Genomic DNA, 14879 nt, shown 5'->3' with positions numbered 1-14879 from the left:
GCAGCCTGTTCCCCTGCTTGATCACCGTTTCTGTGAAGAAATTTGTCAAAGTATACAATGTAAACCTCCCCTGGTGCAACCTGAGGCCGTTTCCTCTCGTCCTGACACTTGTTCTTGGGAGAAGAGCCCGACCCCCCCTGGCTACCCCCTCCTTTCAGGGAGTTGCAGAGAGCGAGAAGGTCTCCCCTCAGCTCCTTTTCTCCAGGCTGAACACCCCCAGCTCCCTCAGCCGCTCCTCACCAGACCGGTGCTCCAGACCCCTCACCAGCTCTGTTGCCCTTCTCTGGACACGCTCCAGCACCTCAATGTCCGTCTTGTCATAAGAGGCCCAAAACTGGACACAGCCCTCGAGGTGGGGCCTCACCAGTGCTGAGCACAGGGGGACAAATGCTGCCCCAGTCCTGCATCTTAGATGCAGCCATTTTCCCACTAACAGGTATCTTTCGTTGTTTTAACCAGGTTTCACAAATAAATGTTTAACACATGAGAGTAAGGATTGAGTCTTGTGTTGAAAATGATCAATTTGATCAAGACTAAATGCTTAAATATTAAATTGGTTTGTGAAGTGATAGAAACCTTGTAGGTAAGAGGGCACTCTCAGCAGCAGACACCACAAAATGAAGTTATCCCTGTCCTTTCCAAACGTAGGAACTTAATAAACCTCAGATAGCTTAACTTTCTCGAATTAGGCTGAAATAAACATAAAAACATTAAACCCGAGGAAAAAAAAATCCCTTTTTTTTTTTTTTTTTTTTACTGTGAGAGTGGACAAACACTGCAACAGATGTTGTGAAGTCTTTATCCTTGCAGTTTTTTGCGACACGGCCCTGAGCGACCTGCTGTAGTCGGCCGTGCTCTGAGCAGGGGGCTGGATTGGACAATCTCCAGCAGTCCCTTCCGACCTCAGCTATTCCCTTAGTCTGCAATTTTGCTGGACTGTAAAGAAAACACGACAGTTCACATCAAAGGAAAATGAAAAGGATCAGGGACCAGTTTCAGGGGTTAGGGCAGGGCTCAGGGTCAGGAGTCATATAAACAAAAGCGTAATAAATCTACGACCTCATCCCCTTAGCTGTCATCATTTATTCAGGAATGTAAGTACAATTAAGTGGTTTGGGTTATTTGTCTTAAAAACCCCCTCAGGAATGTAAGCAAGAATATGGAAGTGTCACATGGCTAACAATAGTCTTTAAAAACACACCGACTATAGTCCGATAAATATCTAAGATAAAATACCAGCCTCAATGATTTTTAACTCTCCAATTTTAAGTATTATCAATCGAATTGTATACAGAAACATTAACAGCTTTCCAGCTCCCAGACACCAGGGAAATACTTGCTTGTTAGCAATCCAGGAGCTGCGACCAAGATGCTCACGTGTCAAATGAGAATGGACTGAGCTTACATTTACACAACTAATTTAACTTTTCCTTGTTTGTCAAGTTCCACAATAGCAAGTTCTTTCAAGATTTGTATTCTTGAGTCAGTGGCTTTCATATTCATCTTGTTCATCTGCGAAATACTCAACGCTGCTCTGCAAGACAAAAGCAAACTATTGAGCAAAACAAGGTATTAAACTTCAGGTCTGGCAGAAAAAGGCTAAAAAGTGCATACTGTTTCATGAGCAATTTTTGCAAGTGCTCTGTAATTCTCATACTTATTCAAATTGTCATCAACTCTTCTGTGCTACTTCAAGCTGTGAACAGTGATTTGCTAACCCAACCTTGGGGTTAGAGAGGCAGAATTTCCGAGTTAAAAACTTCCTCATTTTTAACTTCAGCCTGAAAGAAATCTGCAGCACACGTGCAGAGAGGGGCCGGGGCTTGGGGAGGCGCGAGGGGCTGGTTCAGGGGTGGTGGTTCAGCATTAGGGCTTTGTGCTGCCAGTCTGGATGCGGATTCCGACAGCTAACAGGGTTTGGCAGTACAAGTGTGTCAGCAAAACTTTCCTGAAGAGACACGGTTTTGGACATCTGTACAGTGAAACCAAAGGGAAAAAATCTGCTTATCTGAAGAGAGAAACCCATTTTCTCTTCTGAAGAACCTGACATCCAGTTTTGAAAATTATCAAATCATACAAGCCATTCCTATACAAATTAATTTAGGGGGTTTTGTTGACGACCTAACACTTTGGGATATATACCTAAGAAGGATGCAGGGGAGTAAAATCAAATTATGAAGTTATAATATAGCAGCAAATGGTTAACTAGCTGGTTTTGTTTAATTTGAAAAGGCTGAATTTCTTTACAGCTTATAAAATTCTTACTGATGAATGGCTTTAAGTCTTACCTGTTCTTATTTAAAATGAAGTGGTTAAATAACTCCCTGTACAAATTGTTCAAGTCTGCTAGTTTAACAGTACTTCTGATACTCCTTGGTACAGTCGTAAGTATTTCCTCTGTCAACGGTTTGAATTGCAATTCTAAAAAGTTAGAAATAAAAGATATTTGTTTCTTCAGAAATTAGGCCAAAGATATAAAGTACGTTAATTACTTTTTCAGAAACCCCCTAAATGGGTCTAAAGGAAGATTTTTCCAGCAAAAGGAACGAGAGAAGGAAGCTAATCCCTCCAAACTATCATTGTGTCTGCAGACCCAGTGAGAAACCATTTCGTTTGAGATCTGAGTAGATTAACAAATTTGGTCTGTCGATGACTAGTTGGTTGTTTTGTTTTGTTTTAAAAGAACTAAGAAAATTCCCTTCTATAAGTAGGGATAAATGGATTATAAAAGAGCTATTTCTACGGTAAGACTAGTAGACCATTTCTTCCAGACCATAAACACAACAGGACCCAGTTCAATCCCATCAAAAGCAAGACAAACTCCTACAGACATGGCAACTGTATGTGGATTGTAACTAAGGGATCAGTTTCTTACATTATAGTCTAAATTCTTCACATAAAATCAGTAGTTACTAGTGCCTTAGAGTGAAAACAGTGAATTTACTGTGCACCATAGACCCTGTGTTTTTTAAATGACAGCTCAGAAACCATATCCAGGTCTCAGCCTATTCCTGCTTACTGTGAGATTTGGTCCTATCGTCCTAGGGGTAACGCAGACCTTATTTGTCAGCTGAAGTTATTTACAATATCCACCTTTTTCAGAAATTAAACAGTTTAATTCATTACTCCCTGAATTCTAGGTGGTAACTTGGTATGTTTAAACAGCACAGAAGTATTAGAGTTGAATGTTAGAGATGGAAGTCTTGAGAGATTGGTTCTATTCACAAAGCTTATTTACTGGGGCTGGGGGGGTGTGAGTGGGACCAGTCAAGGGGGAAAAAAAACAAACCCAAAAAGAAAACAGCGGGAAGATTCTTCTTCAAGCACTTACCTTCAGTTGAGCCAGGGACTGTAGATCCTGAACAAAACGGCTAAAAATAAACATGAGATAATATCAGGATTTGTTGGAATTTCATTTAGGAATTATTTTTTACAATTTCACTTCAGCATGAGTAATTACATTTTACCATTGGATAACCAAGGATCTTGCTGCCCCTGAAGTCAACAGCATTCCGGTATGGATCTAACTGAAAGCACTGTACATGCAACAAAGGAAGAAGATGGCTTTCCTATTCTCCAGCAACCTTCAGAGGCTGACAGTTCTGACAGGCTGAAGGTAGCTCTATCTAACTCTCCTCAACCAAAAATACTGCACTGACGAAAAAATCCCAGGGCCTTTGCGACATCTTTCCATTCTTTCTGCTTTTCAGAGAACATCCTCAAGCACACTCAGTGACAACACAGGGACTGATGCCAATTAAATTGGCCTCGGTAGCTGTAGGACATAGCTACATTTTGCATTGGGCCTGTTTTATGCCAGCTGTATCTTAAGTGACTTAGCATTAAATAATGGAAAGACAGAAATTGAGAGCATTGATCAAGGTAGGAGAAGATATTTGCAATTGAAGAGTGAATGAAGCTGCAAGATACGGGATGGCTTTCATGCAAACCAACCAAGGCAATAAAGGGACAGAAAGCGGGGCATCCTTTGACAGAACAGTAGTGGGCAGTCAGAAGACATGTAGAAAAAGATAATAAGATAATTACACTCTATTAACCTTCTTTAATATTTTGCTTTTAATATGAGACCCAGACCAAATATATTAGAAGTTTGTGCTTGGAGTAGTTAGGGGAGAATATCTGACTTTTTAACAGGTATTAGTTTAGATCTATGTTCTGCCGCATTACAGTTAGAATATGCTTATTGTTATTCATATTCCAAAATGTATTTAATATTTTACAGGATATGAAAATTTTATCCATTTTTATATACATTGATTTGAATCAATTACATTCTTCACTCCCACCCAAATGTGTTAACAGAACAACAGAACTGACAAGAGCAACCAACTGCATGCATCTCTGAAAAGAAATATAAACATATCCCCATTAAAAAAGAAGGGAAACAAAGTCTTCCATCAAAGCAATTCCTTCCTTTGTGGACAATTTAATTGGAACAAATCATAATCAGTATACGTTAAAAATGAAAAGCTTTGTTAGAAACTTTAGTCCCATTTCTGAAAAATTCCATTCATTTGAGAGGTATTAAGTCACAAAACCAGCCATTCTGACTTCAGCTGAGCTGTACTCAGGATTATTGGTTTCTGGAATAGTGACACTCTGTGGCCTAATTACCTCTTCCACTAGCGATTCCATTTCTTTAACAGTTTGGCAGGTTAACTGCTGTGCTGCAGCCTGTTCTTCTTCTGACAGAGGGAAGCGCTACAAAGGAAAACAAACAAAAAAACCCCAAGCCATACATAGAGATCTCTGACACAGTTCCTAGGGTGATGGTATTTACAGAAGAACTCAATATTTGTGTAGCCCTTTTCTCATGGAATCTAATAGTAGACTCCTACTTTCCTTCAAATGAAAGCAAATTTACAAGGCAAATATTTCTGCAAAATCCAACCATAACACTCCTTTAACATCAAAACTACAAATGAGTCAAGAAAAGAAGATAAATTATTCAATAAAAAGAAGTATTTCACTTAAAGACTTACATCTCTCCATAACGGTTTAAAACATCTTTGGTTTAGGAAATATACAAAGTACAAGAAAATCTAAAAGGTCTAAATATAACTCAAGAGACAAGAGTCTTCCACTTTAACAAAATCCAAATATGAAATTATTCTTGGCAGTATATCCTTGGAACACAGGGAGAGAAAATATTTTTTCCTTTCTGTGACATGTAACTACTGTCTTTTAAATCCTTATACAGTACATTTTATCTATCAAGAATTACCAGTAACTTGTCTAGAGCTGTTGACAGATTGAACATGATCTCAGGGCACTGTCATTAGAACATTAAAGTGAGAGCTGAGATCTGGGAATATGTTTTAGTCACACCAGTTCTGTCTTTGCCGCTAGACTATCAATTAGCTTTTTTTGATCTCATCACCTTATTTGTAAAGGGACAAAATTAATGATTTCACAGCCTCTTCAAAACTGTAATGAAGCAGTGTTTGAAGACGACTTAGGAAAATGTGGTCGTGGTGGTGTATGTTTTGGGGTTTTTTTAATAGATAGATAGGCATTAAAATACTGAGAAAAAACTTATTTCTTTGCACAAACAGCAATTCCAACGCATGTGTTACAATGCGTTGGTTTTAACTTACTCACTTCAGCCACTGGAAATACATTTGGCATTTAAAAGCTTTTTTGCCTTATAAAATTGGTTTCAGTTTCTAATTTCTTTAAGGTAGATACTTCTTAAAAATGTTTGTATACAACTGCAACACAGCTGTGCACAGAGGCATCAATTTCTATGAAATTATTTAAACATATATCACACTATTCACACTATTATGGCATTACTTCAAAACTGAGTAGCACTAGCTTAACTGTTGAGTGATGAATCAGGCATGTGATTTACAAAAAAGACCTCCAATCTTGCAAACATTTCTTCAGGTAAGAAGAGTCTTCTAAGAGTTCTCGAAGAGTCTGCACATGTAACAGTTTCCAGTGGAACTACTCACATCTACGGAAAGGTTACACAAATCCATGTTCATTTACAGGAGTGAGACCCGAGTGATTAAAATGAAAATACTACCTCAAGATCAGCATGTTGCTGTAATGCCTGAACCATCTTCATTGTGTTCTCTAGAGCAGCACGGATGCCCTTCATGGATTCTCTCTGCTCTATGGAAACTTTTTCCAGCTGCATACATAACATTTTATAACGAGATTTCACCACTGAGAGTTCTTCCAAGAGAGCAACTGGATTTTCCTGTATAGAAATTAAAAGTACATTTAAACTATTTAAGAAGAGAAAATTAATGTGGCCACATACCAATTACAAGTATTGGCATTAGAGCCACTAAAATATAACATGAAATGACCCTTTACAATGAAAAGTGTAGCTGTGAGCATCTGTTTCATCTATACGTTTAATTTTTCGTAAGCAAAAATGATAGTGTTAATAAAACAGCACAACTCTGTCATTCCACAACAAATATAGGAGGATGAATTTATCGTGTTGTTGGATTTTAATGGCTTTTCTGAGTTGTAATAAATTAGGGGCTTCTAAGTAAAAAGATTCTTTTTCCACTATATGTCACAATATATATGGAGGCAAGGACTCATTTATAAAACCCTTTACATGTTGCCATTTACTGTTTTCCTCTCATCTCTCCCCCAAATCTGAATTTAGTCATTGCTTATCAGCAAGTTTATCTTTGATCTCAGAACAAGGGTGAGTTTTAGCTCAAATTGGAATCTGTCTCTTCAATTTAGTTATTAACCCTACTACTCATTTCTCAAAGCAGAACATGGGAGAATTTCACTATACCAAGAAATCAAGCTGGTTTTGTTGCTTTCTCCACTGAATTCCTATTAGGTCAGTTATCTTGATATATGATACAAGAAATACTTTATAATAATAATAATCAAAAAGTACCGACTAGATAAAAGAACAGCCACATATATTTTACGATTAAAGAAAATGACCCATTTATTACCAACTTCATGCAAAATGCAGTAAGATCTATTAATTTAATCTGAAAATACTACCTCTGCTGCTGGATTATCAGGAAGGCTTTTCATTATTTCAAACTCCAGTCTGTGTTGAATATAATCCAGATCAGATTCTGCCTTCTGGAACTAAAATATTTAAGATCAGCCACAAAATATTAAAAAACAACAATTGCAGACAAACCCCAACTATTCGCCTTTCCTGTATTTCAGGAAAGCAGAAGCCAGATGCCTCCATTTTAAAGGCTCATGTACTATAAAAGTAAGTTTCTATTCCTCCAATCTATTCCATTAGCTAATGTTTGCCAATTCCGCTCACACACTTCTAGCCTATAAAATATAAAGCAATAAACTTTCAGACTTAACCATTTTCCTCTAACCTGTAAGAATCAAATGTGTGTCTACACAAACACCCCTATTAATTTTATGCTCTTTCCAGTTGTCTAACCCAAATTACCCAATTGTTCTCTTTGCATCTTACCATTAGTACATTTTTCATGCAGCTCCCCAAAATGCATGAAAACATTTCCATGTCCTCCTAGAGTATCTTCCATCTCCCTTGCAACGCCAAACCTCTTAAGATCAAGTTTTTAGGAAGTACACCAAAGAGGTAAATTGTATCAATAGACAAGAACATGCATCTTTTTTAAACTGATCTTCACTTGATGCAGAAGATGTTTGATTTTTTTTCTCTTGAGATATTAGCATATTTTTCATCAATTTTTAGAGCTTTTTCTTGGCAAGCTGCTTTTCTTTTGAAACATTAAAAGCTCTGTTAGCAAAACTGCAGTACTCAGTTATTTACACACCAGAGATTATCAATAAGTGTTCAGGATCCAAGCATATCAACAGAGATTTTATTATTAATTATGTTAGGAATGCATTCTCTCAGATGGTTATAATACCCATAATACATTTTATTATTCCACAATAAAAGAGAATGACAAATAGGTAATAAAATTGATGACATCACATTTCTTTCCTTGGGATAAATAAGCCACCAGAGAATTATCTAATTGCCTTGTAAAACAGTCTGCTGATAGCATTACTACTTAATTAATTTTAGTCCACAATTTTAATTTCTATTAAGGACTTCTACTTTAAAGAAAGGCGGTTTTCCCAGTTCACAAAAAACTCATGAATTTCTAAACGTAATAATTTGGGGATTTTACAGTCACAAAAAAGACAATGATGAAAGCAAGTTAATAATGCTTGTAACTTATTTAACTTGTTTTTCACTATTTATATTGAGATTAACCCTGAATTAACCATTACAACTACATTCATTAGCTATATTCATTAGCTGTATCCAAAAGCACTAACTAGCAGTGCTATAATGGCAGCTAAAGTTCAGTAGTCTTTGGATGTAGCCTGTAGCCAGGCCTGGATACCAAAAGGATGTTTATGTTTTAAATATCAGCCTTGGGATCCACCTTCAGGAACTGCCATTAATACCTTTGAGGATCTGGAATGTCAGATAGCCTAAAGGAATAGTGTTCGATCCAAGATATTCTACAAGTAAAATCCCCTTTCCAATGTAGTGAAAATGTATGATCTTTCATATATAAACACACCTTCAGCAAATTTTCAAGTAATAGCTTTAAGAAAAAGGAAAATAAATCTAATAAGGTCCTTAAGCGTCTATAAATCAAAGGGAAGGCTCTCACCTGTTACTGCCGCAACTTGCCATCTGACCAACAAAACTCTTTCCCACATCTACCCCAGAAACGAGTCATGATAAAATGCAAGAATAAAATACTTTTTATTACACTATGTATTTTTAAAGGGTTCATGAGGGATTTTTCCTAACTGTTCAATCGTTTCTGTTCTCCTCCATGAACAAACATTTTTAGGTTTTCATTTCTACAAGCAGGCACCCCAAAAAGATCATTTTTTGCCTTTCTTCAACTCCTCCATCTGATTCTTAGTTATTGGGAATGCAGGCAAAGAAGATGGGTGGCTTTCAAAGTTATCCATGAAGCCCTGTTCCTAAAATATTCAATATTGATAATTTGAGATTTACAAAATGACAGAAAGCCACTAATACCATGCTACATCTGTGACTCAAGATATTAAAAATTGAATGTAAAGCTGAAAGCTGTGGCTGTAATTTTAAGATTTGTGAGATTAAGATTAATGAAAATATTAGCATGGTTTAGCATCTGCTTTCTTCTGAAAGTATGCTAACTCTAAAAGAAACAAAATTTATTATTAGCAATTTCAAAGCATGTTTATAAGCACTGCCATGTACTCCTCCATTGTGATCCATTTTTCCTTTGTTTTATAAATATTTATTTCTTGTCATATTTCAAGACACATACACCTTCAAATATCTCACCTTAAGGTTATAGGTTAGGACCATTGGTATGATGAGTCTTGTACAACAATCGCACAGAAAATGCAGTTTGTGAAATATAAATTTGTGGTTTACTCCCAGGCTTAGAAGAAAGTGTTAGAAAGTGTGAGGCCAGACTCAAGCCATCGCTGCACATTCTGCTTTCAGATGCTTTGACAATACTATTGCACTGCTAGCTGTAAAGTACAGTAGTGCAATAAAGTCAGAGCATTCGTTAGCAGCAAGAATTCTCTACAAGTAATCAATACACTCAAAATATGTATCAGAAAAAGCAGGTCAAGTCAGATATTGGTTTCTGTGGGTCATGGAGAAGTGGACAAGGTTAATGTTCACCTTAAATCCTAATAAAGACACACAAAAACTCACACATTTCAAGACATTTATTCATAATGCCTCTCATTCCACTGACCAAGGAGGGGGGAAGAAGAAAAACACCCAACAAAATGCTCAACAGATCTGTCAGAAATTCAATTTCAAACAATTTGGTGCTCTTTTAACTAGAAACTACATGTCCAAATGCATTTATTTTTTAGATTTGCCTCATAGCAAGCAAAGATTCCGAACTGCTATCAGACAGATGTTCTTCAACTGCATTACAGGGAACATTTTGTGGACACCAGAGTTTATTCTTCTTCTTTGCAGGTGTTGAATCACTTTAAAATGCACTTAAACACGGACTCATTTCCCAACATTGTGGATGTACAGTAGCACTGGGGTGACAACATGTTAGAGCACCATCAAAGTGGGGGTGTATTTCATAAATCTTAATAAAGGTGTTTCCTTTAAACAAAACAGCAACTTCATATAAAAAGTTTGAGAACTCCTAGGGTTTGAAGGTGCTAAGATTCTTAACAACAAAATGCAAAGAAAGAGGGGAATGGAGTGGAGAGAGATGGATGACTGGTAATGCACACAGAGCAGCAACCCAAGTCAACTCCACGCCTGTAACATTTCTCTAGAACACCCTGTAGGAAATAAGAAAGCTATACAGTGTTCTTTCCTCTTTGTAGGACACTTATTTCTAAGGAAACACACAGAGTTGATGGTATTCGTCATTAAAAGGCCAGTTAATGTTTCTCCTTGGCCAATAACTAGAGGACAACAAGTGCAAAAAAATAAATTAGTGGCAATCCCATTTGAGAGCTGTTTTGCAAATCACCACCTGATCTCAGATAGTGACTTTTGACTTGTGACTATAGTAATAAGAAGAATAATGAGTAACGTAGATAGTATTGCTGGCCAATGCCCTTTTAACATTGCACTGCTTTTTGTGCATGATCACTAGTAGTACAACATAAAAAGGGCACTGGACAGACACCACTCGAAGAAAAAAGCAGGTCCACTCTAACAAAAATACAGTGACAGAAATTAACTACCTTGCTCTGAATGAAGCACTCTCAGCTCATCTGACAGTTTATCCATTTGTTATCAAATTTTACTAAATGGATGTCCACAAAATTTCTCTCGGTGCAGACTGCTGAAGTGCATACTGGAAGGCACTAGCTGAGTATGTGAAGTCCTGAGTGTTGCAGGTTAATGAAATGGTTGTTGTACAGAAGGATACATTGATCACTAGTCACTACCACGTGCGCCATTTTCATTAGAGGCCCGACGCTGTGTCTGTTGAAGCTGCTGGAAATTGTGCAGCACACTCTCAGGTGTCCAAGTACAGCACCCAGTATTCTTATTTGAATTGTTAACTAGTCAGCTTTACAACCTTTTGCACAATGACTCTCATATTGTAGATGTCATGGTTCATTCAGCTTTTCTTGTTACTGTACTTTGAGCAATAGTCTCAAGTAACCGTCAATTACCTGGTATTTTCATACACATTGTTCTTTTTAAGCTCCTACAAATTAGTTTATCGCTGGTTCCATGAGACTAAAATGAAGCTTTCCATGAAATGCATGTCAAAACCTCTAGGGAAATAAGAGGTGTTATTTTATCACACTTCTGTGGAGAGAGCTGACTTCACAGGAAATCCAGGAAGAAGAAACAATGAGCAGAAAGAAAAGCCAGAGACACAAAGCTGCAATAAGTGAGACATAGTTTCCAATGTACATATTCGGATTGACATACACAATGACAAAGAAAAATATTGCACTTTTGAATGAGGTTTGGATATAGGAAATTAATAAGTGAAATCGTTTGAGGTGTATTTAAGAAATCACCTTTTTCTTAAAAAAAAAAAAAAAAAAGAAAAAGAAGAAAACAAAAGAAACAGATGAAGATGCAACTGCCTTGTGCCACCCAGCAGTTTTAATGGAAGAAGGCAGCCAGGCATACCATCTTCCATCTTCTGCTAGAAGAAATTAACAGAAGAGTCAAACATAAAAATGTAAGACTAGCAGGGTGAAATCAAAATCAGTTCATTTTTCAAATGGATTACCCAAATGATTTGGGGTAATTCAAACAAGGAGAAAGTCCAAGCTATAATCTCAAAACCTCTGGAAGTTGTTACGCACCATGTCTGCGGATAATTGACCCGAACGAGCTCTCCACCTTCAAATTATTTATGCAACAATCATTTTGGTCTACGCGTAAAGTAGATCATGACAGTGTCCCATAATGGGACATAATGTCTTCTTCCACTACCATATATAAAAGCCCCTGTTAACTTTGAGGGGGCCAAAATACCTCTGATTATTTACATGTCTTAAAATGAGAATCACTAATCAGCAAACTTTAAAAGTAAGACTTTCAATAAAACACAGAAATAAACCACAACCTCAAATAAATATCAACATCTAACCTGAGTTTTTCTAAACAGATTTCTAAATTATTATTTCTAAAGTAGGCTTTAAAACAACAACAAATAATAATAAAAGAATACTAACAAAAGATATAGAGAGATCACTGTGGGCAAGGCTGAGGTTTTGAATTTGAAAGAACAACTTCAGAGCTCAGACAAGAATGTAGCATGTTACCAAATTCAAATACTGTATATTATTACCATCCTAAGTATTCAGTATGATGACTACAGTTCAGTACCTAAAGAAAAATAACTCCACCTCCTCAAAAGCATGATTTCTTCAAAGAAAAAAAAACAGAGAACACAGAACACACCACTTTGGTTTTGAAGTGCAGTAAAACTGAGAATTAGGTAGGATAGTTTGAATTCTCTGATCTTTCAACTAATGCAGGCATTCTGGCATTTAATCCAATTCTTACTTTTTATTTCTTAACTGAAATATTATTGCAGCTTAAAATACTCACGCAGAAGGGTCTTACTATTGCAATGACATGCAGGTCACTCGATGAGGTGACAAAGGCACATTAGCAGAACTAGCTCACATTTAGACAACTTTCAGCCAGTTGTTTCTTTTCAGACAACAAACACTTACTGGCCCACTGCTCCCAGTGCTTTAAGGGAGGCATTATGCTGGTGCTGGAGAAAAGTGACTGAAGGAGCAATAAAGTATGTAAAAGTAAACTAAACAAGTTTAAACACGGGGCATTAAGCAGCACACCAATTTTGTGTATTAAAGTGAGAGTCTAGGACTCATTAATTTAGAGGATACACAATATTCCACACCATGTTCTCCCAGTGTTCCTCCGATTTTTAATTTCTCTTGAATATTCCACTTTGGTGATGTCACTGTGTACAGATAAGAACTAGACTATTAAACTCATTTTTACTTATTTCTTAATTAGAATTTGAAACAAAGATTGCCAGAGGAGGAAAAAAACCCCAAACACAGACAAATCTATTATTTGTCTCTGTATTGAATAATGTACTTTTTTCTCCATATGGACACTTGTGGTTTATCAATTAAGTTACCTAACACTGTTGCTAGGACAATTAAAATTCCAAAATAACTTTTGGAATTTTCCAAGCAAAAACCAAAGGAGCATCATATTTTGGAGAACTATGTCAGGGACTACAGGGGGGACGGGGGAATATGGAATAGATTTAGGAATAGAAATTATAGTATCTGTTAAGCATTTGGATGCATAAAATATTCCCAAAGCATTTTAATTAAAAAAAATTTTAAAAAAGTGCTAATAAGATTACATTATATAAAAGCAAAAATGAAGACCAGGATTTGAAAGATGCCACGGGGAACTTGGCTGTTTGAAGAGACAGTTGTCCAGTGCCTCTCAATATGTGAAAGCACAGTACAGCGCCTTTTTTTCGCCCCCCCCCCCCTTTTTTTTTTCCCCCTTTTTCAAGAGCGGGGCCGGCAGAAAGACGGCTGTTACCTAAAGTAGCTCAGTCTTGCCTTCAGCGGCCGGCCCACAGAGCGCTGAAACCCAACTTAAACGCTGTGAAGAACTACACGAACGTGAAGGACCGCGGGAAAAGCCACCTTCTCCTCAGGACCGACTGTGGCCGAGGCCCCCTCAAAGGAAGATGGGCAAAAGGAGCCGAAGGGCTCCCGCTGAGGGGCCCCCACACGCCCCTCACCTCAGGGCGCGCGGCCCGGCCCGGCAGCGCCCACCCGCGGCCAGGCGAAAGGGGGAGTGTTCCCCGCCTCCCCGCCCCGGGGCAGAGGAGAAGCGGTGTCCGAAGAGCGGCCATCCCGGTGGGAAGCCATCTCGTCTGGAGCCCATTCCCACACACACACGCGAATGAAACAGGCCGGCTGGGCCTCCTCCTCCTACCCTCACACACACCCACCGCCCCCCCCCCAAGGGTAAAATGGTCCAGCCCAGGTGAAGAGCTCCACCCTGAGAGAAAATGGAGCGGCACCATCAAGACCCGCCCCCCGCGGGGGGGGGGGGGAACAGTCGAATGGACCGGCCCGGCCGAACTCGCCTGACCCACACGGCGGTGGCCGCGTCCAGCGACCGAATGGGGCGCGGGCGCGGCTGGAGGGGGGGGCGCCGGGGAGCGCCGCTCTCCCCCGCCGCCCCCCCCACAGCCGCGCCCGCGCCCCCCTGGCTTTTCCCCTCCCTCAGTGTCCGTCCAGGCGCTCCCGTCCCCGGCCCAGCCACCCCTTCTCAGCCCGGCCGCCGCCCGGACTCACCAGGGTCTCGAGCCTGGTAACCGCCGACTCCATGTTGAATAGTTGACATTCCTCAGGCGGCGGCGGGGAGATACCCAACCCCCCCCCCCGCTTCAGGCTGGGAGAGTCGGCGGCTCCCATTGGGCAGCTGTCACCGGCCGCTCGGCTCCCATTGGCTGGGCGCTGACAGAGGGCGCTCGCTATTGGGTGGGGAGGAATGTAAACCCTCTGCGAGGTAGGGGGGAGCCGATTGGTCGGTGGAAAAGCTGCAGGCGGCGATTGGCTGCGAGCCGCCATTGGTCCGGAGTGGAATGTAGCGGTGATTGGCTGGAGTAGGGAGGGCAGCGCAGCGGAAAGGGGAGCGGTCGGTTAGCTGCCGCCCGTCTCCGGCAGGGCGGAGGAGCGCCGGTCACCCCCTCCTGTTTCCCCCGGCGGGCCGGTGCTCCCCCACCGTCCTACCCCATTGGCCTTTCCCATCCGAGCGGGATTCCCGCAGCTGATTGGTGGGGCTGAAAAACCTTTATCCAATGGCGGGGCGGATCACCTCAGTGAGGGGCGGAGCAGCGCTTGGCCCGCCATTGGCCCTTAGCCGCTCCCGTCGA

At 39.7% G+C, this 14879-nt stretch overlaps 1 protein-coding gene across 3 annotated transcripts; it reads right to left on the bottom strand.

The window, feature by feature from the left end:
- Window positions 1-1066: 1066 nt before the first annotated feature.
- SKA2 (spindle and kinetochore associated complex subunit 2) lies at window positions 1067-14452 on the bottom strand. 3 transcript variants are annotated; one of them, XM_063341850.1, is made up of 7 exons: window positions 14299-14452; window positions 7012-7101; window positions 6053-6229; window positions 4636-4722; window positions 3332-3371; window positions 2289-2421; window positions 1067-1534 (listed from the first exon to the last, which is right to left on the bottom strand). In XM_063341850.1, exons 1-7 carry the CDS (start codon window positions 14416-14418, stop codon window positions 1408-1410), a joined length of 774 nt encoding a protein of 257 aa, XP_063197920.1. In that variant the 5' UTR covers window positions 14419-14452; the 3' UTR covers window positions 1067-1407. The 3 variants fall into 3 exon arrangements, with proteins under 3 accessions (XP_063197920.1, XP_063197922.1, XP_063197921.1); XM_063341852.1 differs by lacking the exon at window positions 14299-14452 and adding an exon at window positions 13532-13773; XM_063341851.1 differs by lacking the exon at window positions 14299-14452 and adding an exon at window positions 9311-9460.
- Window positions 14453-14879: the final 427 nt, after the last annotated feature.

Source organism: Chroicocephalus ridibundus, chromosome 7 (assembly GCF_963924245.1).
Source record: "Chroicocephalus ridibundus chromosome 7, bChrRid1.1, whole genome shotgun sequence".
Lineage (NCBI taxonomy): Eukaryota > Metazoa > Chordata > Aves > Charadriiformes > Laridae > Chroicocephalus > Chroicocephalus ridibundus.
The sequence above is the reverse complement of the archived record's forward strand: the minus strand, read 5'-3'. Positions and strand labels throughout refer to the sequence as shown.